Source organism: Danio rerio, chromosome 10 (assembly GCF_049306965.1).
Source record: "Danio rerio strain Tuebingen ecotype United States chromosome 10, GRCz12tu, whole genome shotgun sequence".
Classification (NCBI taxonomy): Eukaryota; Metazoa; Chordata; class Actinopteri; order Cypriniformes; family Danionidae; genus Danio; species Danio rerio.
The window spans coordinates 47,075,001-47,102,173 of record NC_133185.1 but is presented as its reverse complement, the minus strand read 5'-3'; the positions used below and the strand labels follow the sequence as shown (position 1 = coordinate 47,102,173).

The 27,173-nt window shown below is 38.2% G+C and overlaps 2 protein-coding genes across 10 annotated transcripts in view; both read left to right on the top strand.

Moving 5' to 3' along the window:
- Window positions 1–27,173, top strand: part of ess2 (ess-2 splicing factor homolog) — a 779,665-nt gene that overhangs the window by 238,542 nt on the left and 513,950 nt on the right. The gene's annotated exons all lie outside the window — the stretch shown is intronic.
- kdm2bb (lysine (K)-specific demethylase 2Bb) overlaps window positions 1–27,173 on the top strand; it is an 85,328-nt gene that overhangs the window by 33,841 nt on the left and 24,314 nt on the right. For 7 of the 9 annotated variants that reach the window (NM_001423548.1, XM_073913464.1, XM_073913463.1 and 4 more), the window contains 5 exon segments: window positions 2,530–2,683; window positions 7,106–7,221; window positions 14,333–14,450; window positions 14,636–14,988; window positions 18,528–18,614. In NM_001423548.1, the coding sequence (NP_001410477.1) occupies window positions 2,530–2,683; window positions 7,106–7,221; window positions 14,333–14,450; window positions 14,636–14,988; window positions 18,528–18,614 (828 nt within the window). 9 annotated transcript variants of the gene reach the window in all.

Here is a 27,173-nt window from a genome sequence, read left to right as displayed (position 1 = left end):
CATAATATGGCATTTTTATGCTTTAGAAGAGTCAAAAATGTACACACAGCACCTTTAAGTGAAAAATGAGGTCATGAAAATGCAGTTTTTAGTCAGGAAATTTGACATTTTGCATAGAGTGGGATTTCTGTGAACACCTTAGCAACAGCCTTGTGCACCACCAAGGTTTTCTTCTCTGTTCCCTGCTCTTTTAAACTAGTTTTGTGCGCTGCAGGATTGTGTTTGTCTGTATCTGTGAAGATCAGGTGTCTGGAGGCCCTGTAAATGAATCTCTTCCCTGTTTGCATTGTTGCATCCCTGCTGGGGCCGCAGTGTCAGCAGAAATGATGCTTGTGTGTGTGTGTGTGTGTGTTTGCTGGAGGGTATCAGATAATATCCGCTCTGAAAGGTCAAACAACAGCGCTGGCATGTGCAAGAAAGATGAGCTTGACACATGCACTGTAGGACTGAAGGAACTTCTAGGAACAGTTGTGGGAGTTTTCTCCTCTTATGTAATCCTCCTGTTTTCACCAGAGAATTGAACCAATTTCATGTTCAAGAAAGAAGCGAGGTTATCAGCTTACTCCCTTTTTTAGACATACAGTGGGGTCCAAATATCTGAGACCGTTTGTTTAACAGCTATTCTTGTGCATTTGTATTAATGAATGCAACTTTTTATTGTGCAATTTTAGCAGTTACTTTTATTAGCAAAGACCAAAAATGAAGAAACATGAATTTAAAACAAAATGTAAAGTATGAAAATGTGCTTCGAAATGTGGGTCACACTTTACAGTGAGTTTTCAATCATTAATATTAATATTTACTAACATAAACTAATTATGAACAATAAAGGGCTCGAAATTAACCTTTTTGCTTGGTAGCACCGGTGCTGCTAACTTAAAAAATTTAGGCGCATCAGCCAAAATCTAGTCGCACCCACCAATTATAACCACCGTTACTACAAGTGTTATACAAACATAGCCTATTTATTGCATTTGAAATCAACAGTAATCAAACTAACAAGCAAAAAAAAAAATAGATATGCAAGCGTGAGGAAAATATGTCTCAACGAAATCCCGTTATCACAAGAAAATAGATTTTTTTTAAACATAACTGAGTGACCAAAAGACTCACTAAGCGCTCGCCGGTCCTGCACTCACTGCTTGACATGAATGAATCTGTTAACGGTATAACTGTGCTGTTCTCACGGGTGCTGTCTGATATTGCACTGATGCTTTTGACATATACTGTACCTTATTATATGCATACGTTATGTTAATAGCAATACCGGTCTTTTCATGAGTAGCAATGTTAGTTTACTCAGTGTAAAGCCTGATTTATACTTCTGCGTCAGGTGACCGGCGTAACCCACGGCGCATGCAACGCGCGTGGCTGTGCATTTATACTTCTGCGCGCTGTCTCTGTCGGTCTGCATTAATACTTCCGAAACGCTAGTGGGCAGTGAGGTGTAAATGTTCCTCTGTGTCGAGTTTCTTCGCCTGTGTTTTGCTTTTCCTGAACACTTCCTGGATGTACAAGTGGCTCAAACTCGCTTATTTTGAGGCAGGAACCGGCGGACGTGCAACAACTTTAACTATGAGGTAAACACAAAACAAAACTTTCTATGCGGAGCTCCTTCACGAACTCCACACTTGTAAACAATCGCTCGCGCCAATCGCGCGGCTCTCGGTCCCACCCAGACTCATCAGCGCTACCAAGCCGACCAATCAAAGAGCTTACGCTACGCGTCGTTGCGACGTGTAGTTACATTTTTTGGGAGGTGTACGTCAGTGACGGCGACGGCCACGGCGAAGGGCTATGCGTCAGCACCGTAGCATACGTCAGCGTTTGACGCAGAAGTATAAATCAGCCTTTAGCTAGTTGGCGATGGTGTACGTGATGTTAAACTTTACATATAGCTGCCACTTGCACGGCGGACAGCATCTGGCGATTATATGAAGGATTAAACAGAGGCTCGTGCTAGATGTGGCAAACAGTTACCTAGCGTTTAACACAGCGTGAGATGTTATGTTTATTTATTTGTGTTTTGAAGTATGTGTTATGCTTTGTTTTACTGTTTGTTAGCACTTTGGTCAACTGTGTTGTTTTAAAGTGCATCCCTACTGAAAAAAAACAGCTTAAACCAGCCTAGGCTGGTCAACTAGGCTGGTTTTAGAGGGGTTTTGGCTACTTCCAGGCTGGTATTCAGCCATTTCCAGCCTGGTCTGGCTGGGAGATGACCAGCTAAAACCAGCTTGACCAGCCTACTCAGCCAAAACCAGCTATGTCTAGCTTAAACCAGGCTGGTCAAGCTGGTTTTAGCTGGTCATTTTTTAGCCTGACCAGCTAAGACCAAGATGAAATTGGCTGGAAACCAGCCTGCAAGTAGCCAAAACCCCTCTAAAACCAGCTGAACAGCTTAGGCTGGTTTAATCTGGTTTATTATAAACAAAATTGAATGGAAAAATTATTTGCACATTAACAATAACTACCAGTGCTCATATCCCAGTTTGTAATGGCACCTGTTTCACTGTGTCTGCTGTTCTGCAGGTCTTCTGGCTGATTCCTCCAAATGCACACAACCTGTCTCTGTATGAGGACTGGGTTTTGTCAGGCAAACAGAGCGACATCTTTCTGGGTGACCGAGCAGACGGATGCCAGAGAGTCGAGCTGAAGCAGGGATACACCTTCTTCATCCCATCAGGTGAGCTGTGCACATATATCACACAAAACAGTCGTGTACATTAGGGCTGCGCGATTATGACAAAAAAATACAACTGTTGATTATTCTATTGAAATTGTTATTGCCATTTATATCACAATGAACATTTATTGATGTTTGAAATAGCTGTATACCAATGTTTGAAGCAATCGCTTGCCATATTATTATTTATACACCAGTTCTGTCTGGTTTTCGAATTTGATTAGCTGATAGCCTTGCGATTATTAAAGCAATATCAGCCCTCGTACTGCCTCTTAACCCTTGTGTATTTCTCCGCCCACACTAGGACTAAACTACTCACTACAGTTTGACAAATATTGCAGCTGTTGGACAACATCATGTACTTTTAAGGCTTTTTTAAAGGAGAATGTAGTTGTTTAGATTGCAACTATGCAGTTTATTTATAAGGATAGAGCCTATTTTAAATATTTAGCACTTTGGAGATTTAGCAGGTCGGTGACCATCAGCCTGTCATACTGAGCAGAGCAAAGATAGTTGACGTTCAGCCACAAGATGGCGACAGAATAAGCCTTTAGACGAGAGAAACTCAGCATTTTCTTTTCGTATACTACAGCTGATCAATCTGGTAGTGTTTGCTTTGTTTTTCAGGGTTAATTATTATGATATCCCGATTGCAACAGAAAAATACTGGTAAATCTCAGTAGACTAATGGCATTTCATGTCGTTCAGCCTTATAATCTTAAAATGTGAGCAAAATCACCCGTTTTTTTAATTTATTTTTTTATAAACTTTATTTATTGAACACAAGTGGAAAGCAATCGTTGTATACAAATGTCCAATTTCTGCTTTTTTCTTTTGTTGAACACTTTTGTAAACATTTAACCCCAAAACCCCCCACCCATCCCACCCATACAAACGCATAGCCACTTTTCTTGTAAAACATATAACAGAAGACGGAGCAATAAAAAAATATATATATTAACAATAAAACAAAAATAATGATAATAGTACAATTTGAGATAAATACATAAATACTTTTAAATTAATAATTAAATAAAACAAAATAAATACATTAGCTAGTTACATCAACAATAATGATGTGCTACCTACTTCTTGGTTATTATGGTTTTAGTTGTGCTGAGGTTAAACCAATGCGTCTAGTTTAGGGCTTGACAGTTCCGGAGAAAAAATGCTAGACTAAAAAAAAATAATAATAATAGTAATTCTGAACGTAAAATGATTTATTAAATAATCACCTCCAGAGGTGTTAAATCATTAAAATAATTTAGTAGTGGCCTCCAATGAGTATAAAACTTGTGAGATGAGCCTCTGAGAGAGAGCTTAATCTTCTCCAATTTCAAAAGACTTAAGATGTCGTGTAACCAAACTTTGATTGAGGGTGGTTGTTTCGATTTCCACCAAAATCACCCGTTTTATCATCATTTTAGACATTATGCAAGAGAATCATTCAAATGCTAGCTCTAAGGTGACGTTTGTAAATTAGTAGCGGTTTCTGCTGTTCTGACGTCAGCTGCAGATGTGAATGAATAGCGGAAAAAAGTAGTTCCTTGTACAAAAGGATTTTGAGACTCCATGTTTGATTTTATTTTTTATATACATGATTATGCCATCAAACTGCTCTATAAACGCAATATTACACTTGTAGCAGTGCGATATGGCTGTATATCGTCACTGGTGGGACACTAAAGGGTGGTCACACACTGGATGTGTCCAGCAACACAGTGCCATGCATTTTAGAATTATAAACATAGGTTTCTATCAGAATACACACACCGGCACCGCAAGTCGGCAGCTGTCCGCAGCGCCTGGCTATGACTCAGGACTTTCTGCCTCGTCACAGAGCCATGCCATAATATTATATAAAACACATATACAGTATTGTGCAAAAGTCTTTAGCCCTAAGTTACATTTATTGTTTTAGTGAGGGTATAATGGCATTTTATATTAGTTCTCATTCTCAGAAATATGCAAAAAATACAGGTTCTAGTAGGTTTTTTGGGTCCGATTGTTTAAGATGTATGAAGGGAAGAGTTAGAGATGGATGGAAGAATGACTGAAAAACACTGGAGTTTCAGCCAGAGGTTTTGTCAGTATTGTCGGAATTGATGGGATTGTGAATGCTGAAAACTACAGATTCGTCAGCTAATTCCTACTAGAAAGCACCTGATTTTTACTAGTTTTATTTGTCAGGATGGTAATGATCACAAACACACTGCTAATGTAATGAAATCATATTTGAAGAGAAAAACAGCTAATAAAACAAAGACGGTCATGAAATGGCCTTCACAGAGTCTAGACCTGAATATTATAAGGCAATATTATAGGCAGAATGAGATTCACCTGGAAAGAAAAAGACAGACAAAACATGCTAAATCTGAGGAAGAACTTTTAAAGCTGAAAGATGCTTGATATTAAATGGCACATAATTTCAGAAAAGACTCAACAAAAATGTTCAAGCTGGGTGCCAAAGAGGTCACGATAAACCCAAATTTTGGATGCTAGTATTTTGTAAGGGTGTCACGATCCTCTAAATCCTCGATTCGATTACATTTTCGATTCTAAAAGCACGATTCGATTTGATTTTTGATTATGAATAATTAATTAATGACCAATTAATTATTTGTAGCCTACCGTTTAAACTACCTGACCTGCATGGTCTTTGTTTTACAAATAAACAAATCATACAGTAAATGAATAAAGGCAAGATACACACATAATTACCACCTGTCAATCACTTTTTCTGCGGGACTCGTGAATAGGCAGTGATCTGTGTCGTTATAATGGCGTCGGTAAAAAAGACGCACAACCAACAGGAACCAGCCAACAGTATCTGAGGTGTTCGCTAAAATGACTAAGTACAAGTGAGTGAAAGATTGAAGCAGTCCTCTGACTGCCTGGACCTGCCGTCTCGAGCGCATGGCTGTGTGCGTCTGTGTCTGTGTGGTCACGTGATGTGCATTTTCAGAGGTAGAGAGGAAGGAGGGCTGCTCAGAAATGCTACACGCCACTGTGTTTGTCAAATCGTTGTCGTTCTAAAATGCCATTTAAAAACAAAGACGGTGTAAACAGGGCCTGAGTGTGTACTTTTCGCGAGCGGATTTGCAACGGGGGCGGGCGGAGGATCGCAATGGCGGTGTTGTCTATCGGACAAACCGTACATAATACATACATAGCAGAGCTTGCAAAACTGTTTTTTTTTTTTTGTCGACAACACGAACGTTGTCAACATAACTCACTGGAAATCCAAATTGCTTACACACCGGCGACTTCATTGAAAGAGGAGAGGGTTTAAGCTCTGTCGACGGGTCTCCTGCCTCTGCAGTTTAACAAGCACTTCAACAAGCCTGTTATTTTCCCGCTTGGCAAGCCAAGCTGACGTGACATGGAGGCGTGGCAGCATCGGCGATTCTATTTTTTGATTCGATAATCGAAATTGAGCATAAATTTCGATCGATTTCGATTAAAAATCTAAATCGTGACACCCCTAGTATTTTGATTTAAAAATGTATTTTGTACTGAATATTGTGTATATATTTTCTATATGTATATATTAAAGGTATAATTCACCCAAAAGTAATGACCCTGCACTTGTTTCATATCTTTTAGATTGATGAATTTGTGCAAAAGACTTTCAAAGCTGGTTGTGGCCTAAGACTTTTGCATAGTACCGTATAATAATACTGTTTTTTTATTGCTTTTCTCATTGCCAAAAGTGTGTGTTAATTGGTTTAGTTCCTTGAAATAAAAATCAAATAGTACTAAGACATAACCGATTGAATACTCTTCAGGTCAGGCATGTAGGCATAATTATTGAATATAATTGAGTTCTACTGTTCAGATACCAGACTTGCTGTAATGTTACATGTCGTTTCAGAATGATGAGGCACTTCGCAAATCTCCACTGCATGTTCTCTTCACTTCATTATTAAGTAACAATTTATTTTTGTTTAAACACAGATAAATGCATAACGTGCACACTTCAGGTACCACTTGGCCTTGCAATGTCAAAAGCCAGGTAACTATGATGCCATAAATGGCTGAACATACGAAGAGTTTACGAAGAGGGACTCTGTTTTGTCCATTGCTTCGGCTTGTGTTCATGCTGGTGTGTTCAGGTCTCACTTCTGTGTTTGCGCAATTGAATGAGTACAATGCACAGCAGAAATGCCACTTATTTACTTATTAGTTCCACTTTCGCTTTCATCTGAAAACTAAACATTCATGCGTCCCTAACTTTAGCGCTGACTCCTCTCAATTTGCAAGGAATCATTTACATTCATAAAATACATTAATAAAATGCTTTAATGAATACTTTCTAAAAATTCTATGAGAAATATACTTCAGGAGCCAATGCTGAAAAAAAATGCACAAATAAATCTATGAAATACAAATGGTTTTGTTCTCTCGTATGTGTTTCTGTAGGCTGGATTCATGCCGTCTACACTCCAGAGGACACCCTGGTGTTTGGCGGGAATATTCTCCACAGTTTTAACATTCCCATGCAGCTCACTGTCTACGAAATTGAGAACAGAACAAAGGTAAAGCATTTATTTCAAGTCGGCATGAAATGGAAGTTGCAACAAAAAGTTTTCTCTTACTGTGATATATATCCGACTGGTAACGTTTAACTTCTCATTCAAGAATGAATTCATTTTCTGTTGTGTGTTGTTTTTAAAAAGGGCCTGTTCACACATTATTTCTTCATAGCAATTTACTGCACAGCAAAAAATGCTTTTTGTTGTGTTTCTAGTCCAAAAATCTTAAGTACTTAAATCAAGATTCATTTTTAAGATGCAAAAATATGATCTGGTTTTCAGAAATAAGAAATCAGAATTATGTGAGGTTTTACTTAAAGGTGCTGTATGTACTGTAAGTTTGACACCCAGTGGTTGAACTAGGTATTGCAATCCTGGTTCAAAACACACACAAGCGCAGGTTGCCAGATTGATGACACCAGCAGGAGTGTGCTTGATTGAGCCTAAAGGCTGATTTAAACCAAATAAAAGCAACGGCAAGTGAAAAAAGGAATATTTTCCATATTAAAATGAGTTTTTGTCCTAGCCAACACCAGAAATTAATATTTTAAAATTGACTTTTATTTCATCATGTGCTTTATTCAGTGTTAAATGCCGATAATATCAGTTTGAATGCCCTTTCACGTGATATTTATTGCCATACTACTGAATGCAGCAGCAGCAGATAGTTCACCTCAGATCTGGAAAATAAAAGAAACAGTTTGAAATTGAACTCTAGAACTGTGTCTCAGTGCAAACCAACACATATCAGTGATTCCGCATCTACATTTAATAATGTTAAAGAGGTTTAATATGTATTAATTTGATTATAAACATTACCATTTTGTTGGAGTGCAGTGAGTGCACTATTCTGTGCTTCTGAATAGCTGAATTTACATTTCTGTTGTGTTTCGTCTGCAAATCTCATGTAGCGTGTTGTTAGGACACGGGGTTACAATGTAACCTGCTCACCTAATGTTTACGTTAGAAATATTTATATTATTTGCTAATTAATAACCACCTCGTGTGGAACTCTGAATCTGCTTCTCATTTCGGAGTCTGCTACTGTCCACCGGAGGTTGCATCTTGGTCGCAGATGCATACTTTGAGAGCCTTCATGACTGAATTAAGGAATTATGTTGTTTTCCACCAAGCCAACCCAGGGTGCTGAAATATAATTGGCTAAACTGGCATTGGGCGGGTTGAATGACCAAAACAAAGACAGACGTTCCTGCACGTAACGCAAATTTTCAAAGCAGAATATCTGACTTTAGCATTGTTTTTCAGATAAACTAGAATGTTCACTGAGCACGTTTCTGAAAAATCTGCAAACATATGGTATTTTTAGTCTTTAGAAGAGTCAGAAACTTACATACAGCACCTTTAAAACAAGATAAATAATCTGCCAATGGGGTAAGTAAAATAATCTTATTTCGAAGCAAAAAAGATTATTTAGTTCACCCCATTGGTAGATTATTTAGCTTGTTTTAAGCAAAAACTTGCTTTAATATTGACTCTTATTTCTGTAAACAAGACGATATTGTTTGCTTGTCTAGAAAATGCTTCTTGATTTATTAATTTTTAGATATTTGGATACAAAACAAAAGCTTTAAGTACACTGTAAAACCCAAAAAGTTAAGGTAACTCATTAAACCATTCCTTAAACCATTTAAGGAAACCGATTGCAACAAACCATTTAAGTTCAAAAACTAATCATATTGAGTACTGTGAACTTAATCCATTTGAGTAAATGAAGCAATTTGAGCACAGTAAAACCCGATAAATGAAGAGAACTCAAACCAACTGAGTACTGTAAAGCCCAATAAGTTAAGGCAACTCAAACCGTTTGAGGAAACCCATTGCTACAAACCATTTGAGTTAAACTGATCTATATGAGTACTGTGAACTTACTCCATTTAAGTTGAAGTAATGAGGTATTTAATTAACTCATTACCTTCAACACTGAGTTCAAAACTCTTTTCAAATGAGTAGAGTTAATTTTCAGTCAGTTTTGAGTTAACTTCACTCATTTCAATTGATAGAGTTGTCTGTTGGGTTTTACAGTGTAAGAAAAGCATTTGTTTGTAGTGTGGTAATTTTCCATAAAAGTCTGTATGTGTGAAAGGGGACAATAATGCACATTTATTACTTTCACTTTTGAACATTTACATGCACACCGACATTTAAATTATTGCAGACTTTTTATAATCAGACTAGTGAAGCTAAATTATGAACTATACTACAGACAGTTTAATTTTAGATCAATATCCTCTTGCTTGTGATTGGCTTGATCACTTTCAGTAAAAAGGCAGTTTTGGCATTCTGAATGGATAAAGCAGTTGTGGTGTTTCTCAGTTTCTGCTAGCAGGATCTCTCCAGGACACTTTGATGCTGGGTTTAGAGCTATTTTTATATCTGCTAGACAGAGCAGGCAGAGAAGAAGACAGATCGTGGCTCTGGCGCTGTTGTTTTAGCCGCTGCATTATTGCAGAGCTCTAAATTTAGCGCTGGCTGAAGGAGGTTTGAGGGAATGAGAGCACGAGCCTTCATAACTCTGAGAATGTGAGTTTTCCTCCCTGGAGACGAGCAGGAATGGAAAGAGATCTGCATGAGAAGCATCTTAGCCATGCTGTCGTTTTTCCTGGTACTGTGAGAGCCATGTATTAGGAAGCAATGTACATTAGTTACTAGGGCTGCAAGACTTCTCACAGTTTGGTTTTTGGTATACAAGTTTTTGGTACGGTTCTGTATGTGATGATGTTCAATAAAAAAAGCACTGTCAAATAAAAATAACTCGAAATTGAAAACGATATATCAAAGGTGACACTAAAATAAACAGCGCTTGTTTCAGCGCATGGACGTGCAGTTTAACATACACACCAGTTCAGAGTAATTAACATTAAAGTTGCTGTTAATGTTAAAGTTGCTAATGTTAAGAAACCCCAACCTTGTTTATATGACTGTAAACTTAAACTCTACATTCATATGTATACATATTTAACTAGTAAGTAAGTAATGTGTATTTATATAGCGCATTTATCATGTTTGCCCATACACTAAAAGTGCTTCGCAATCATGAGGGGTGGTTCTCCCCACTCCACCACCAGTGTGCAACATCCACTTGGATGATATTACGGCAGCCACAGGACAACGGCACCAGTGCGCTCACCACACACTAGCTATTGGTGGATGGAGAGACAGTGAAAGAGGCAATTTGGTGAATGGGGATGATTGGGAGGCCATGATGGGTAAAGGAAGGTGGAGGAAATTTGGCCAGGACACCGGGGTTAGAACTGGGTTTAACATATTATCTAAAAGATGGCACTCACTGACAGTATAGTGTCCCCTTCACTATACTGGGTCATTAGGACTCGCACAGACCTCAGGGTGAGTGCCCCCTGCTGGCTTTAGTGACAAGACTTACTGTTTTAATTAAATCAATTAAAAATCAAGGCATGATCATATTTTATTGTGGTAAAATAAGTGTAACCTAGAGGCCTTTGCCTTTCATATAAGCCACTTCTGATACTAAATGATCAACTAGAAGTAAAGTTATTATTTGTTGTTCCTAAAACTTAGGCCCCGTTTATACTGCCAGTTAAAAGTGTCCCAATTCCGATTTTTTGCTCATATGTGACACAGATCAGGGGCCTCATGTATCAAAGCTGCGTACGCACAAAAACTTTGCGTACGCCAGGTTTCATGCTCAGAATCGCTCACGTTTGGATTTACTAACGATGAACTGAACGTGGGAATGTGCGCAGCTCCACGCCAGCTTCTTGGCTGGCGTATGCACATTTTTTTGTGCGTGTCTGTTTTATTTCCATTGGCGACTCCTAGAGGCAGTTGTGTTAAAATTGCTCTCTACAAAGTGTCTGAGCCTTGCAATGGCAGCTGTATGAGACGGGTTCAGCAGGTATATAAGGTTTCCATGCCATACAGTTGACCAGCTAAACATTAAAGCACAATTTGCAGCGGTAGCCTGTTTTCCCAATGTAATCTGAGCTATCTACCGCACGCACATTGCTATAAAGACACTATCTGAAGATGAATTTGCATGCGTGAATCAGAAACATTTCCATTCAATAAATGTGCAAATAAAATATGATGCACAGACTTATTAATAATTCCTACTTGTCTTTCTCGTGATAAATAGTTGGCAAAATCTGATATGTAGCGGGGAAAAAAAGAAGGAGTTACTCAAGATGCTGGTTTCGAACCGAGTTCATGCTCGATCGTGTCAAAACATGTTGACCTGCATTTTACGAGCTGCGCCACTGAGACTGTTAAAAGTGCCGCAACATTTTAGACCTATAAATCACACTATTTCTTTCTTAATTCACTCAGTGCGATTTTCAGACTTAACTGTGTTAACCGCATAAGCTAAACTCTCCCACTCTATTTTTTTCTTTTGTTGTTAATTCCGGAGAACAAACTTGCAAATAACACCGCTTTTCTCCGGTCTACCTCCGAAAGGAGCACCACCAATTCACATTCTGTTCAAAGTTTCTCTTTTGGCTTGCTTTTGTCATTGCTTTTTCGTTGTGTTTTGCCAAAGTAGAGTCATTAGCATATTCATACAGGGGCGGAGGCAGGGAGGGGTTTTGTGCTCGTGCATGTTGCTCTCAATTTCACGTTAATTCGGATGTACAAAAGAATATGCGTGAGATTCGGCGTACGCAGTGTTTCATACATCTGAATTTTTTTCTGCGTGCGCACATTTACAGCTTTGTGCTTATGCAATGTTTTAGTAAGATTTCTACGCAACTCTTCGTACATGAGGCCCCAGATCTGTTCTATAACTGTGTAAATACGAAAAAAAAAACACATGCATTCGGATATTCAGAGATCGGTTTCAGGCATATGTGGAAATAAATCAGATATGGATCGGATAATTGACAATGTGACTGTCATGTAAATCGGATTTATTGAGGCATTCCGTTCTAAACATCAATAAACTTGCGACAATGTGGTGCTTCTCCGCGGTTTAATGACAAAAAGAAGCATGTGGAGATGCCGACGCGGTAAACAACATCAGAGGAAACACAGAGGAGGAAAGTGGTCAGTTGTTGCTCCCACCAGACCTGAGATCTCTCTCGAACCCACACATTCCTCTGAATGGTGGAAGACATCATAAAGCATGTAAACTATAAGTGCAAGCTGCGATGACGGCCCTTTTCCACATCCGCCTCAAAATCATTTTAAAGTTGGGCGAACTTCGTGCTGTAATTTTTGCTTTTTTTCACTATTAATACCCGCACTGCGGGCTACTTTATTCTCTCCAACACCAGTGCGCACACAGGCAAAGGCTACATCTTCAACTACACCATACCATTACATAAACTGTGTGGGGGTAAATCTGAAACCATTCACTGCTAATACTCATGCTAATACTACACTTCGCATTTTTCGCAGAGCTAAAAAAGGGTTGGGGTTGCGCTCGTGCATGCAGGTTAATCATGAACAACTCGGTGTGCATGCGCTAGTTGCACTATCGTGGTCTGATTATGTTTCAATCAAGGTTTATATGCATCACATACATAACATCTGTGCCAAACATTTCAACTGATGAACATATTAACAATAATACAACCGTATAGCCGAATTAAATGTATGCATTGGCATGTTCCAGCCCTAATGAGTATGATTATGTGAAACTCCATTTAGATACATATTGCAATGATTTCGGCTACTTAAACATAACATACACAAACATAACGTTATATGCACAATCCTTAAAGGGCACCTATGGTGAAAAATCTACTTTTCAAGCTATTTGGACAAACATATGTGTATATATAGTGTATAGACCATCATATTGGGGTGATACAAACACACCCAGTCCTTTTTTTTTCAATTTAACAACATAAAAACGGTGGACCAATTAGAGCGGTTTTCAGACCGATCACACCATTACGTAGGTGTGTGATCCCCCCGCCCACCGAATTGATTGACAGCTGCGCGCATTAACATGCTCCGGTAGTCACGTGTATATGTCAACAAGACCAGACATGCGCAAAGCAACCGGGAATAAAAGGTCTGTTCTGTTCGCTAGGATCAGCAATCATCATCAAATGTGATTAAAAGTAAGTTTCACAAGTTTAAAGTGTTTTAAAACGGGGCACGTGTGTAATTAATTACAGCGATTTACTTTAGCTTTATTTCATCAGCACAGCCGCGTGTCAGAACAATTATAAAAGAAGACGCTTCAATCCCGGTTTGTGGAAGTTAAATCAGGTTTATTTTGTACATTAACATCACAGATATCCACACAGTACTGAAGGTTAGCCTGTATCCTGTCACATTTGAGGGTAAAAGCAGTGCTAAGCTAAGCGCGCTCTGTCTGTCTGCCTGCCTGCCTGTGTGTGTCAGCTGCGGTGTGCGTGTGCATCTCTGTGTGTGTGTGTGTGTGTGTGTGTGTGCGCGTGTGCGTGCGTGCGTGTGCGTGAACTTTGTAACAATATTGTGTTTGACTCATCAATGCAACTTCACAATACTGATTAGTAAAGATTAGTTTTATTTCTCACAAACGCTACATGAGACCTTCTTCCTTTAAGTCTGTTTGTTGTCTGACGCAGCCGAGGGAGGAGATTAAAGCACACGGGAAGGCATGTAGAAACAGTAGGCGGGAAAGACTCGTCTTAAAGGCGCAGTACTTCAAAACCACCCCCTGGTGAAAATCAGTATAAAACAGCATCTTGTAAAAGGTATAATGAAAAGTCTGATGGGTGTTTTAAACTGAAACTTTATATACACATTCTAGAGATGCAAAAGACTTATATTAAATCTAAAAAAGGGGTAATCTAGGTGCCCTTTAAATGCTCTGCTGATTTGCACTCTAAAATACCTGTTTTATAACTTTAAACTATCAACAATCACCACTGTGCTATATTCTAGCGATCATTCTTCCCGCTCCGTGGTGGATTTTGGCATAGTCCATTTCACTTGAGATGGCGGGGGTGAGTGGAAGAAACCAAGTCGCGGGGGGAATATTTTCTACAGAAATAATTGATGATTTCTTATGTGGCCCGGTAACAATTGTTCCACGAACCGGTACCAGTCCTTGGCCCGGTGGTTGGGGACCACTGCTCTATAGGTTATAGTGGTGCATTGACATGTTGTATATTGATTTCAGGTGCACTCCAAATTCCGCTACCCGTTCTTCTATGAGATGTGCTGGTATGTGCTGGAGAGATACGTCAGCTGCTTGACCAAACGTTCGCATCTCAGCCTCGAGTTTCGCAATCACACTGGTGAGTCAGCAGCTATACGTAATTTGGCCTTTGGTGTATTGCGATACACCACTTTTGAATTACTTTTAAGTTACTTTCACCAAACAATCAAAGAAGTATGACTGCATTGTAATATTTTTCTGTTATGTGAATAATAAACTTAATTAAACTTTAAGAAACTCTTGTTTTTATTTGATCCTAATTAGCTGAACCAAAGCCAGTGACTGAGAGTCTCATGTCTGCTACTCGGCTGGACATGGAGGAGGACTCGTGTGGGACAGAGGGGACGATTCTGTCCTCTTTTTCCATCCCGCCCTGTCAGACATTTAAACCGTCGGCCAATGATTCAGAAGACAGCTCCAAATCCCTTCCTTCAGAGTGTCCCAAAACGCCGTCCGGCTCCCCGGGAATGGATCACTCGGGAAAATGGAGCCACCTGACAGAGTTTGAGCTGAACGGACTCAAGGCTTTAGTGGAGAAACTCGAATCTCTTCCGGAAAATAAGAAATGCGTCCCTGAGGGCATCGAGGATCCACAAGCACTGCTGGATGACGTCAAGGTCACTTTATACTACACACAGTTGAAGTCAGAATTATTAGCCCTCCTGTATATTTTCCCCCAATTCTTGTAGATTTGTTTCAACACATTTCTAAACATAATATTTTAATAACTCATTTCTAATCACTGGGTTATTTTATCTTTGCCATGATGACAGTAAATAATATTTGACTAGATATTTTTCAAAATACTAATATTCAGCTAAAAGTGACATTTAAAGACTTGGGTTAATTAGGGTAAAGTTAGGGTAAGTAGGCAAGGCATTGAATGACAGTGGTTTGTTCTGTAGACAATCCAGACAAAAATATTGCTTAAAGGTGCAGTAAATGATCTGCCAAAATGCTAATCGGATAGCATATTAGCTTTGGACGGCAGGGAGGGACTGTGTTTCAAAGCCACGCCTCTTGAAATCACGAGCGAGCCCACCATGACACAACAGCAGACAACCCAGTTCATTTGCCAGTTAGGAATGTATGTAGTGGTTGGCCGGGCGGAGTGCAGGAATTTGACTTATTAATAAGCCACACTTACATGCTATTTCAGACTGAATATTTAGAGTAGCGGTAAACAATATCAGAAGCGCGTCACAGGCTGTCATTGCTCAGAAATGACCCAATGTGAATATAAAAGCAACTTCAGCTCAGCAAGCAGGCTAGCGCTATTTACTGATACTTTGTTGTTAAACTGAATATAAATCTACATTATCGATGCTGTAAAAGCTCCCTTATGAAACTAAAAATAGTCACATCTAGCTTCCACCGAGAAGATTTCACAGAGATTTCTGTGGCTGAACAACACGTCTGTGCATAGAACCCATTCATAACACAATACACTCTACATCAGCTCTGCATGACTACTATAGTTTTAAAACAGAACATTGCCTGTCCAACAGAAATACTTCAGCCATGGTGTCGTCCTTCCTCCAGCGTGCAAAAGTAACTACAATACTGATTCAGGAGTTTAAAAAGTTTCAATTCAGCATTTGATTTTGCCGCAACTGACAGTCTCGCGTGCACGTGACGCTCATCTAGGCGTGCACGCGCGGCAGGCATGCACACGCGAATGGCGGATATGCGTGACCAGAGATGCGCAAAAGCCCAAATCTGCATTAGTTGACTGACAGTTTGAGGTACTTATCAGAATTATGACAGATGTCGGTCCGACTCTATGTAATTGGATGAACATTTTTTATTTTTATGCCTTACCCAGAATAAAAAATTACATATACATATGTTTAGATCAGTTACTTTAATCGTTACTATTAGACTGTAAAGAGACTTTCAACCAGCACAACAAAACATGCTTCTGAATCCTACTGCACCTTTAAGGTGGCTAATAAGAATGACCTTAAATAAAACAAATAGGACTTTCTCCACAAAAACACATATTATAGGAAATACTGTGAGAAATCAATGCTCTGTTAAACAATTTGGAAAATATTTGAAAAAGCAGAGCTAATAATCTCGACTTCAGCTGTATATTTTCTACTTTTGTTTTGCTCAGTGTCTTGGATTTATATCATCATTGTTATTATTGTTTTGAAATTAGCTTTTTGACTTTGACCGCGAGTAATATTGAGAATGCTTCATTTTAAGTAACCATTCACACCATTTACTACTGGCTTATGACCTGCCTAAGATATTCACTGTATATCATGCTATAAAATCTAAAACTGGCAGATCTAGAGCACTGATAGACACTGTAAATAACCACAAGACACCTTGCTTGTAAAATAGCTGTTTGTATCCACATAAAGCCTAAAAGTAAGTCAGATGCATAGTTTGTATAGTTTGACCTACAGTAACCTTTAAAATAGTCAAAATAGGTCAGAATACACAAATTATTATCAATGAAACATTCATTAATTATCCTTTAGTCCTTTTATTTATCAGGGGTCGCCACAGCGGAATACGCCGCCAACTTATCCAGCATATGTTTTACACAGCGGCTGCCTCTCCAGCTGCAATCCAGTACTGGGAAACACCCATACACTCTCATTCACATACACTACGGCCAATTTAATTTATTCAATTCACCTATGGCGCATGTGTTTGGACTGTGGGGGAAACCGGAGCATCCGGAGGAAACCGGCACCAACACGGGTAGAACATGCAAACTCCACACAGAAATGCCAACTGGCCCTGCTGGGACTCAAACCAGCGACCTTCTTGCAGTGAGGCGACAGTACTAACTACTGAGCCACCGTGCCTCCCCATAAACTAATAGGTAAAAAAATACATAACTACAGCTGGAGTTGTCCTGCAACTTACTGTTGTTACACCAAGTCAATATTTGCTGCTTTTATAGGCCTGCAAAAAATTGTACAACCAAAAAAACTCTTTAAACTTCTAAATATAAGTCCTTGCACACCCGGAGGACGAGCGACATCGAGATTAGTTTTTATGGTGTATTTTACAGCATCGGCAATACTCATCAGGGGCTTTTTGGTTGAAGTGCATTTCTTGGAACTGGCCTATAAATATAGTTTTAGTTTTGATTTCTCTTTTTAAATAAGATTTGTTCTCTTCCAGAATAAAAAAAAAAAAGTATCGCAAATTCAGGAATTTTCTAAATTTAGTGTACTAAACTCACAAAATGCATTTTAATTTAGCTTCAAATAATCTTTTACCTATTAAAATGTCTGATCATTTTCACACAAAAACAAAACAAAAAATATAAATATATACACAGTGTATTATAATAATAATAATATATATTTTTAACTACTTAGGCCGTACTCGCACTATGTACAAAAGTGGGCCAAAGCACGCTTGTCCCCACTCCCGTCTCCCCAGATGGCCTGCACTCGCATTACATTCGGGCCTCGTCACGCTTACATCATCGATGCTGCGCTGTTCAGTAAACACTCTCACTCAGCACAGTGGAGATTTCTTTAGTTATATCGTTTAAGTCGTTTGATATGCGGTGACACGCAGTCAAATATTTTACCAAACAGATCAGCCACTATTGACGCTCATAAACAATCATAAAGTCCTCGTGCTGCAGGAATTAGGAGGTTTGCTAAAGGTGCAGCTGTCGTGCAGTGAGGGGTTTGCGTGTTTAATAAACTACGACAGTTTGCCTTCATTAAACAGTAAGAATAATTAAATAATCCATATTAAACAGTCCCTTAAAAGTCACGTCTCGCTTTCAGTTTCGGGCTCATGTGCGTTTTACTGTACCGCGCCAAAGCCCAAGTGAACCATGCTCAGGCACACCTCTTCCAACGGGGCACCACGCCCACAACGGGGATAACATGCAAACTCCACACAGAAATGCCAACTGACCCAGCCGGGGCTCGATTCAGTGACCTTCTTGCTGTGAGGCTACAGTGCTAACCACTGAGCCACCATGTCACCAGATGTGACATAATGCATTACATTATCATATTAGGTCATGTCTAGTGTGTCAGGATCCTTAGACTTGTAGTTTCAGACCATATAATGCACAATACATGACCTACCAGAAGATTAATTTTTTCATGTCTAAACTTTTGCTTCTAGACTTTGTTTTTAATTGTGTCTTTTGCTTTTTGAGCAGGTTGTCTTGAAGGAACATGCAGATGACAACCCCAAGCTGGCCATCAGCGGTTCCCCAATCGTTTGCTGGCCAAAGAAGACATTCAAGGTACAAAAAGTAAAGCGATTGAAAACATGAGAATGTAGCCAAAGCAGGATTCTTCACACTATTCATCTAATAAGCTCATTAGAATGTTTTGCATATTGCAATATTTGTGTTATAATATATAGTTGAAGTCAAATATATTTCAAATATTTCTAAATGATGTTTAACAGATTAGAAATGTGTTAAACAGAAATTGAGGGAAAATATACAGGCGGGCTAATAATTCAGATTTCAAGGTCTAATTTTTCTCCCAACTGATTTATGTGTTTACGCTTGATCTGTGATCAACAGTAGAGAATTGTTGCATAATTTCATCAAAAATATAAAGCTACATCTGTGTATTCATGGTGAAAAGCGAAGAGAAACTTTGCATTTAGTGCTTCGCTGGAATGATGAATCAGACACAAGGGAAGTGTTGGCAATCCCCCAAAATTAGACCCGACCAATCCCACGCAAATGTAGACTCATTTTAGTTTACATCCCTATTGATTGTGACACACGCGAGATTAGATGTTGGCTTTTGTACTCCCCCACTTCAACAGTCTGGACGACTAAAAGCCCAGCTGCTGAATTCTCGCCTCCATTGTGTCTGTCTTTTGTGATTAAATACCATCTGTCCTTATACTGGCCTTTCTTCTTTACCCCATGACCCTGTTCCAACATGTCACACTTCAACTCAGCATACCCTCTTCCTATAGGCCAGGCCGGCGTATATTAAATAACCCGTTTTTGCATATCGGCTTCCAATTGGTTTACTTGCTCCCCTCCCCCCTTGCTATACTTCTTGGAACTCCTCCCCCCTGTTTGAATATTCATGAGCATGTCTTGCTGTAGCCTGTGTGTTCGGATGGCTAAGGAACAGAAGGGAGGTAGCAGTAGCAAGCCGTAGCCATGTCAGCTAGCATAAGACGCTAAAAGCCATGGCCATGTCTTTGATCGCTGACGAGGAGGATTATGACAACTCGGATTCTGAGCAGGTAGCAATGTTAATTGCATTTAGTTAAAGATGTGTAGCTGCATGTTGTTGTTGTCGTTGTATGCATGTGTGTGTGACTGAAGGCACGTGATGAAGGAGCTGTCAGAGCTGTCAGAAATGCTTATAGACACTCTTTATAGCTAGTTAGATTTGATGTTGGTGTGCTGCTCATTATTTAAATTAGATATTTTTACATTAGAATATATATGTTTGCTAACACTGAGCTTGATTTGAATATTCCAGCTAGATATTATGTTCGTTTTCAGGAATTGCAGTGTGTTGTTGGGTACTTTCAGAAGCGGGGAAAGAGAAAGTGAAATCCGTGACGCTTCATTTGTGGAAGTTGTGATATTACTATCGCAGTCGTGCGATGCTAGCAGCTACAAACGCTTTCAATCAGTCACAGTTGGTGTTGTTTTTATTTTAATGCAGTGTTTTCTAAGGCGTGTGGCTTCTTCGAATGCTTTGCATATGTGTGTTTGTGCGGCCGCCCACGTGAGACTCTCCTATTGCTTGTGGTCTGAGCCGATCTTTCATTCTCTTTCCAGTGAATCCTTTTGTATCACTTCTATTCAATCGCCACTAATACTGATGGCTGGATCTTTATCGTTTAATCATGCATCACTAGGATGAAATGCATCTCTTTGGCTTAACCTAGGTTTGTCCTTTTGGAGTAGCATCTACTCTGATGTTTGTATAGATCATTGTGTTATTCAACTTCCTCAATTTCCAGGATATTTTTAACTGTTTTGGCCACAGCCCAACAAGGGCCTCTTTGAGCCGGTCCTACAAGATGAGCGCATGGGGGGAAGGGCGGGACAAAGAGCCAGCGTGAGTAAAAACAGTTCAGACATGTTCCTCTTGTCAACAGATTTAGTCCTGGACCTTCAGTTATGAAATTGCATCATGATCTGGGAACAGATGTGATGTTTTTGGAGGTCTTGCATTAACACATCTGGCTATTGACACTACAGTATTTTTAGGGGCTGAACACTAATTTTACACTAATAGATTGTATATTATGACTCTTTTCAGTGTTGTTATTTGTATGTTTTTTAAGAAACCGATATGATTGCATGTTATATATTGCATATTTAGTATTGGTTTTGCCATTAATATAGCCAATATGACATTAAAACATAAATAAATCACTAGCCTTACGTTTTTAATATTTTTAAAAGGGATAGTTCACTCAAAAATGAAAAAATACTCACTATTTACTCACTCTGATGTGTTTTATGAGTCTCTTTCTTCTGTTGAACTCAAAAGAAGATATTTTGAACAATGTTAGAAACCGGTAACCATTGACCTGCATAATATGGAAAACAAACACCATGGAGATAAATGGTTACCAGTTTCTAACATTTTTCAAATTATCTTCTTTTGTGTTCAACAGAACAAAAATATGTTTTGAAATGAGTAAATGATGGGTAAATAATGACATTATTTTCAATTTCAATGATCTCTTTAGTGAGTTTAGTGTAAAAAAAAAAAAAAAAAATTAGAATAATTGTAGGCCTTTTTCTCAGATGAGTATGATATATATTTGATTATCAGTCACTGGAATACAAAAGACGGATGTTTTTGGAGGTCTTGAATTAACACATCTGGCCATTAACACTACAGTATTTTTGGGGGCTGACCACTTATTTTACTCTAAAAGACTGTATATTATGACGCTTTTCAGTGTTGTTGTTGTTATTTGCTTAGTAAAAAAAACAATGTAATTGCATGTTGTTTTTTTGCATATTTAATGTAGGTTTTGCCATGAATTTAGCCGATTTTTTATTTACGAAAACGTAAATAAATAAACCTACACTAAATATGCAATATATAACATGCAATCATATCAGTTTCTTAATAAACAAACAAATAACAACACTGAAAAGAGTCACAATATACAGTCTTAATCACAGATACAGATTATCAGTCACTGGAATACTAAAGACACGTCTATTTATCTAACAGATGTGATGTTTTGGAGGTCTTACATCAACACATCTGGCCTTTGACACTACAGTATTTTGGGGGGGTGACCACTAATTTTACACCAGATATGGCAATATGCCGATATGACATTAAAACATAAATAAATCAATTAGTTTGTACGTTCTTATTCATTTTAAAAGGAAAAAATAGAGTCACTATTTACTGTTTCATGAGTCTTTTTCCTCGGTTGATTCAAAAGAAGATATTTTGTACAATGTTAGAACCTGGTAACCATTTATTTCCATAGTGTTTGTTTTTCATATTATGGAAATCAATGGTTACCGGTTTCTAACATTGTTCAAAATATCTTATTTTGGGCTCAACAGAAGATACTTATGAAACACATCAGAGTGAGTAAATAGTGAGTATTTTTCATTTTTGAGTGAACTATCCCTTTTAAAAATTATAAAAATGTAAAATTAGTTTTTTTTTATTTGTTTTAATGTCATATTGGCTATATTCATGGCAAAACCTATACTAGACGTGCAGTATTTAACATGCAATCATATCGGTTTCTTAAAAACCATACAAAGAACAACAACACTGAAAAGAGTCATAATATAAAATCTATTAGTGTAAAATTAGTTGTTTTCTCAGATGAGTATAATTTATATTTGATTATCAGTCACCGGAATACTAAAGACACGTCTAATTATCTGACAGATGCAATGTTTTTAGAGGTCTTACATCAACATCTGGTGATTGACACTACAGTATTTTGGGGAACTGACCACAAATTTTACGCTAAAAGACTGTTTATTATAACTCTTTTCAGTGTTGTTGTTATTATTTATTTGTTTATTAAGAAACCGATATGATTGCATGTTATTTTTTGCATATTTAGGGTAGGTTTTGCCATGAATATAGCAGATATGGCATTAAAACGTAAATAAACTAGTTTTTATGTTCTTATTCAGTTTAAAAGGGGAAAAATAGTCACTATTTACTCGTTCTCGTGTTTCATGAGTCTCTTTCTTCTGTTTAACACAAAACAAAGATATTTTGAACAATGTTAGAAACCGGTAACCATTGACTTCCATAGTAGGGAGAACAAATACTATGGAAGTCAATGGTTACAGGTTTTTAGCATTTTTCAAAATATCTACTTTTGTGTTCAACGGAACAAAACTAAGTTTTGAAATGAGTGAAGGACGAGTAAATGATGACCGAATATTCAGTTTCAATGATCTCTTTAGTGAATTTCAGATATAAAATAAATATTTGATTATTTGTAGGCCTTTTTTTCAGATAAGTATAATATATATTTGATTATCAGTCACTGGAATACTAAAGACACGTCTTTATCTAACAGATGTGATGTTTTTGGAGGTCTTGAATTAACACATCTGGCCATTGACACTACAGTATTTTTGGGGGCTAACCACTAATTTTACACTATTATTTGTTTGTTTATTAAGAAATTGATATGATTGCCTGTCATATATTGCATATTTAGTATAGGTTGTGCCATGAATATAGCCAATATGGCATTAAAACATAAATAAATAAACTAATTTTAAATTTTTAATGTTCTTAAAAGGGATAGTTCACTCAAAAATGAAAAAAATACTCACTATTTACTGTTTAATGAGTCTCTGCTGAAGTTATTTTGAGCAATGCTAAAAAACAGTAACCACTGACTTCCATAGTAGGGAAAACAAATACTATGGAAGTCAATGGTTACAGGTTTCTAACATTTTTCAGAATATATATTTTATGTTTAACAGTTTTGAAACCAGTCAATGACAAGTAAATGATGTTATTATTTTCAATTTCAATGATCTCTTTAGTGAGTTTAGTGTAAAAAACAAAACAAAATTAGAATAATTGTAGGCCTTTTTCTCAGATTAGTATGCTATATATTTAATTATCAGTCACTGAAATACTAAAGACACTTTTATTTTTTCTAAATGATTTACTTTATCAGTAGTATACTGCTATCAGAGTAGCTGATTTACATCAGTTAATCCCTTTTTCTGGTTTGGTTATCTCTGTTTGGGACTGGCTCGACAACTTCTAGACATGTTTGTGTTTTTGTATTGTGATTTTCTTCGCCCTGATGAAAAGGCTTTATTTCTCTGAATTCCGCCTCATCCTGTTTTGTGAGTTTGGTGTTAAATATCAAGTGTATCTTCTTCACACCCTACCAATTAAAGTCTTGCCAGTGTGTGGGTGTGATTTCTGTTGTTTTCATGTAGTTTTTGCAGAATATTTTTAACTAGTGAATAGTATCTTTAAAGGAATAGTTCACCCAAAAATGAACATTTACTCACTATTTACACACTCTCAAGAGGTTCATCCTGCTGTTGAACACAAAACAAGAAATTTTGAAGAAAACCTGTAACCATTGACCATTGCTATTGATAGTAGGGAAAACAAATACTACGCTGTGAAAACTTAAACACATTACTTCAGCTTGTTACAGCTACATGAATTAATTTGTTTCCGCTTAATGTATTATGCTTTTCAGTAATAAATGAGTTTATTAAAATTTATTCTTGTAGGTGCAAGAAATTATATGATTATTAGTCATGACAGCATGGTTTTCACTACATTCATTCTTTCAAAATGCATCCCGCCACGGCTACATTACAGCTTCTCATTCAAAACATTCAGTCATTGTTTTTTAATAGCGGGTTATAATCACACCAAAACGTATTAAAAGGTAAGTGAGTTATAACAGCACAAACTTTTCTGTAACCGTAGTAGCGCTATTTGTTTAACACTTTAAGGAGACATGCTGACTGACTGACTGGGCTGCGCAATGCGTGAGGCTAGCAAACATGACGTAGCTTTTAGTCAAGATGAACCGTTTCCATAATTATACTTCATTTATAGATTAAAAGTCTGTGGTTCTGCATATCATGACTTTATCTTGCTGGAGTTTAAAGCCGTTTCACTTTACTTTAGGATGTATTAATGCCCCTCTGTAGGCCTATTAGAGACATTCATAAATATTCCTTGCAAATCTAATAAATGTTGGAAACATACTCTCTACATAAATAATCACACTTCAGCAGTGTTTATTTGAGAGCGCACAAGAAGATCTGCGCTTGAGCAGCGTATATTTGAGGGCATGCAAGAGGTTTTGTACATGAGCAGAGGAAATCGGCGCGCAAGCAGAGATTCGCATGCTCGTATTACATAAATGCGATCTGGACTTGTAAAACTGCGCTCACAACATTTCTCCATTTGTCATTGAAATAGGTAGTTGGTAGATCTGTGAAACAGGTCTGCCCCAACAGCTGGAAGAAATCCTAGAGGAAACACTGTGACAGCAAATGTTTTTAATCTGTTGTAACTTATTAAACTACGTTAATCATGTTCTAACTTAATTTTATAAATTACACAAGCTGTTTGAGCCATTCATTCGTTTTATTTTCGGCTAAGTCCCTTTATTAATCCGGGCTTGCCACAGCGAAAAGAACCGCCAACTTATCCAGCACATGTTTCACGCAGCGGATGCCCTTCCAGCTGCAACCCATCTCTGGGAAATATCCATACATCCATACACTCATTCACACTCATACACTATGGACAATTTAGCCTGTATCCAATTCACCTGTACCGCATGTCTTTGGATTGTGGGGAAAACTGGAGCACCCGGAGAAAACCCACGCGAACGCAGGGAGAACATGCAAACTCCTTACAGAAACGCCAACTGACCTAGCCAAGGCTCGAACTAGCGACCTTCTTGCTGTGAGGCGACAGCACTGCCTACTGTGCTACTGCGTCGTCCTTTAAGTCAGTTTAACATGCTATGAGTTCAATGAACTCATTGGGCCCTATCATACACCCAGCGCAATAAGGCGCAAGATGTGTTTGGCACGATTTGTAGCAATTTTTAAACCAGCGCAACTCTAATTTTCACGTTTTGCACCACATTGTTTAAATAGCATTGCATTCACACCACTTTGTGGACTTATGGGTGTGCCGGTCTAGAAAGGAGGTGTGTTAAGGTGCAATGTTGGTGCGTTATTATTGGGGGGTTTCCGTTTACTCATGAAAATTTGCATTAGTTTAATGTTATTATTATTAGCAGTATTATTTATTTTGTGCATATTTATATTTGTTTTAATAAAAACAAGTTTAGATTTGTCCTCCTGTCGGGTTTGAAGACGTCTGCATCACCATATGGGGCATAAGAACAGGACGTGTGTTTGGATATAACAAACGTTTTTTGACCACACTTCCTTATTATTGTTCATTTATTCGGCCTCGCTGTGGCCATCGACGTCGCTGATGCGCACCTCTCAAAAAATCTAACTACACGTTGCAAGCTAGCAACGTGGATATTGGATATATGGATATTGATCGCAAGCTCTGTGATTGGTCGACTTGGTAGCGCAGACGAGTGTGGGCGGGACCGAGAGCCGCGGGAGCTCGATGGATCGATTGTTTACGAGTGTAGAGTCCTGTGAAGGAGCTCCGGATGGAAAGTTTTGTTTTGTGTTTACCTCATGGTTAAAGTTGTTTCACGTCTGCTGTTTCCTGCCTTTAAATGAGCGAGTTTAAACCACTTGAACATTAAGGTAACGTTCAGAAAAAACAAAACACCAGTGAAGAAACTGGACACAGAAAGGAACATTAACACCTCACTGCCAACTAGTGTTTCGGAAGTGTTATTGCAGAACAACAGAAACAGCGCGCAGAAGTATAAATGCAAAGCTTTGCGCGTTGCATGCGCCGTGGGTCACGCCAGTCACTTGACGCAGAAGTATAACCCAGGCTTTACTCCAACAAAATAAAGGAGTAAAGTAAAGAGTAAAAGTAATGTAAAGAGGCTGAATGGAGGAGGCTCGTTCTTTATACTAGCACTGCAGAAGCTCTGTTTAACAAATTTCTCACTAGTGAAGCGTTCAGTTTTTACACTTACAAAGTCCGCCATGTAAATAGCAAATGCACCATGGCGCGACCCAACTGACTCTTAAAGGGAATGACAGATGAAACTCTGATTGGTGTAATGCACACCCAGAACTCATTAAGAGAATAAGCGCAACCCTGTTAGACCATGTATCAGGGTACAGAGCGTATTTAAAATAGCAAAAGCGGATTCAGACATGCCCTTAATGCTTTTGCTCCATGCACTTTAGACTTTGCACCTAGATCGTTAAAACAGAACTCCTAAGGTTAATTTGATTCGGCTTAAAAAAATAAGGCAACCAGGATTTTTTTTTACAGTGAAGTTGAAGTAATTTATTTAAGTTGATTCAATGATGCATGGAAGTCAAAACTTTCTTCAAAATATCTTCTTTTATGTTTAACAGTTAATAATGGTTTAAAACAAATAAAGGGTAATAAAGAGTAAATGGTTTTAATTTTTGGGTGAATATCCTTTTAAGTTGGACAGTTATGATTATATGGTTTAATAATGCCATCACATACACAGTGCTGGAGTCAGCTTGTTTGTGTACTGTATGTTTATTGTGGGTATGTATTTTTAATGCACGCAAGCATCAAAATCCAAGACTGGCCTTAATATCTACAGTAATCCTGTCTTAGAGATCTTTTATCTCCGCAGTGGTTTTTATAATGTGATGGAGGCAGCCTTTAATTTCTGACCCCGTCAGCAAGCGGCTCTAATTATGGCAGGCAAA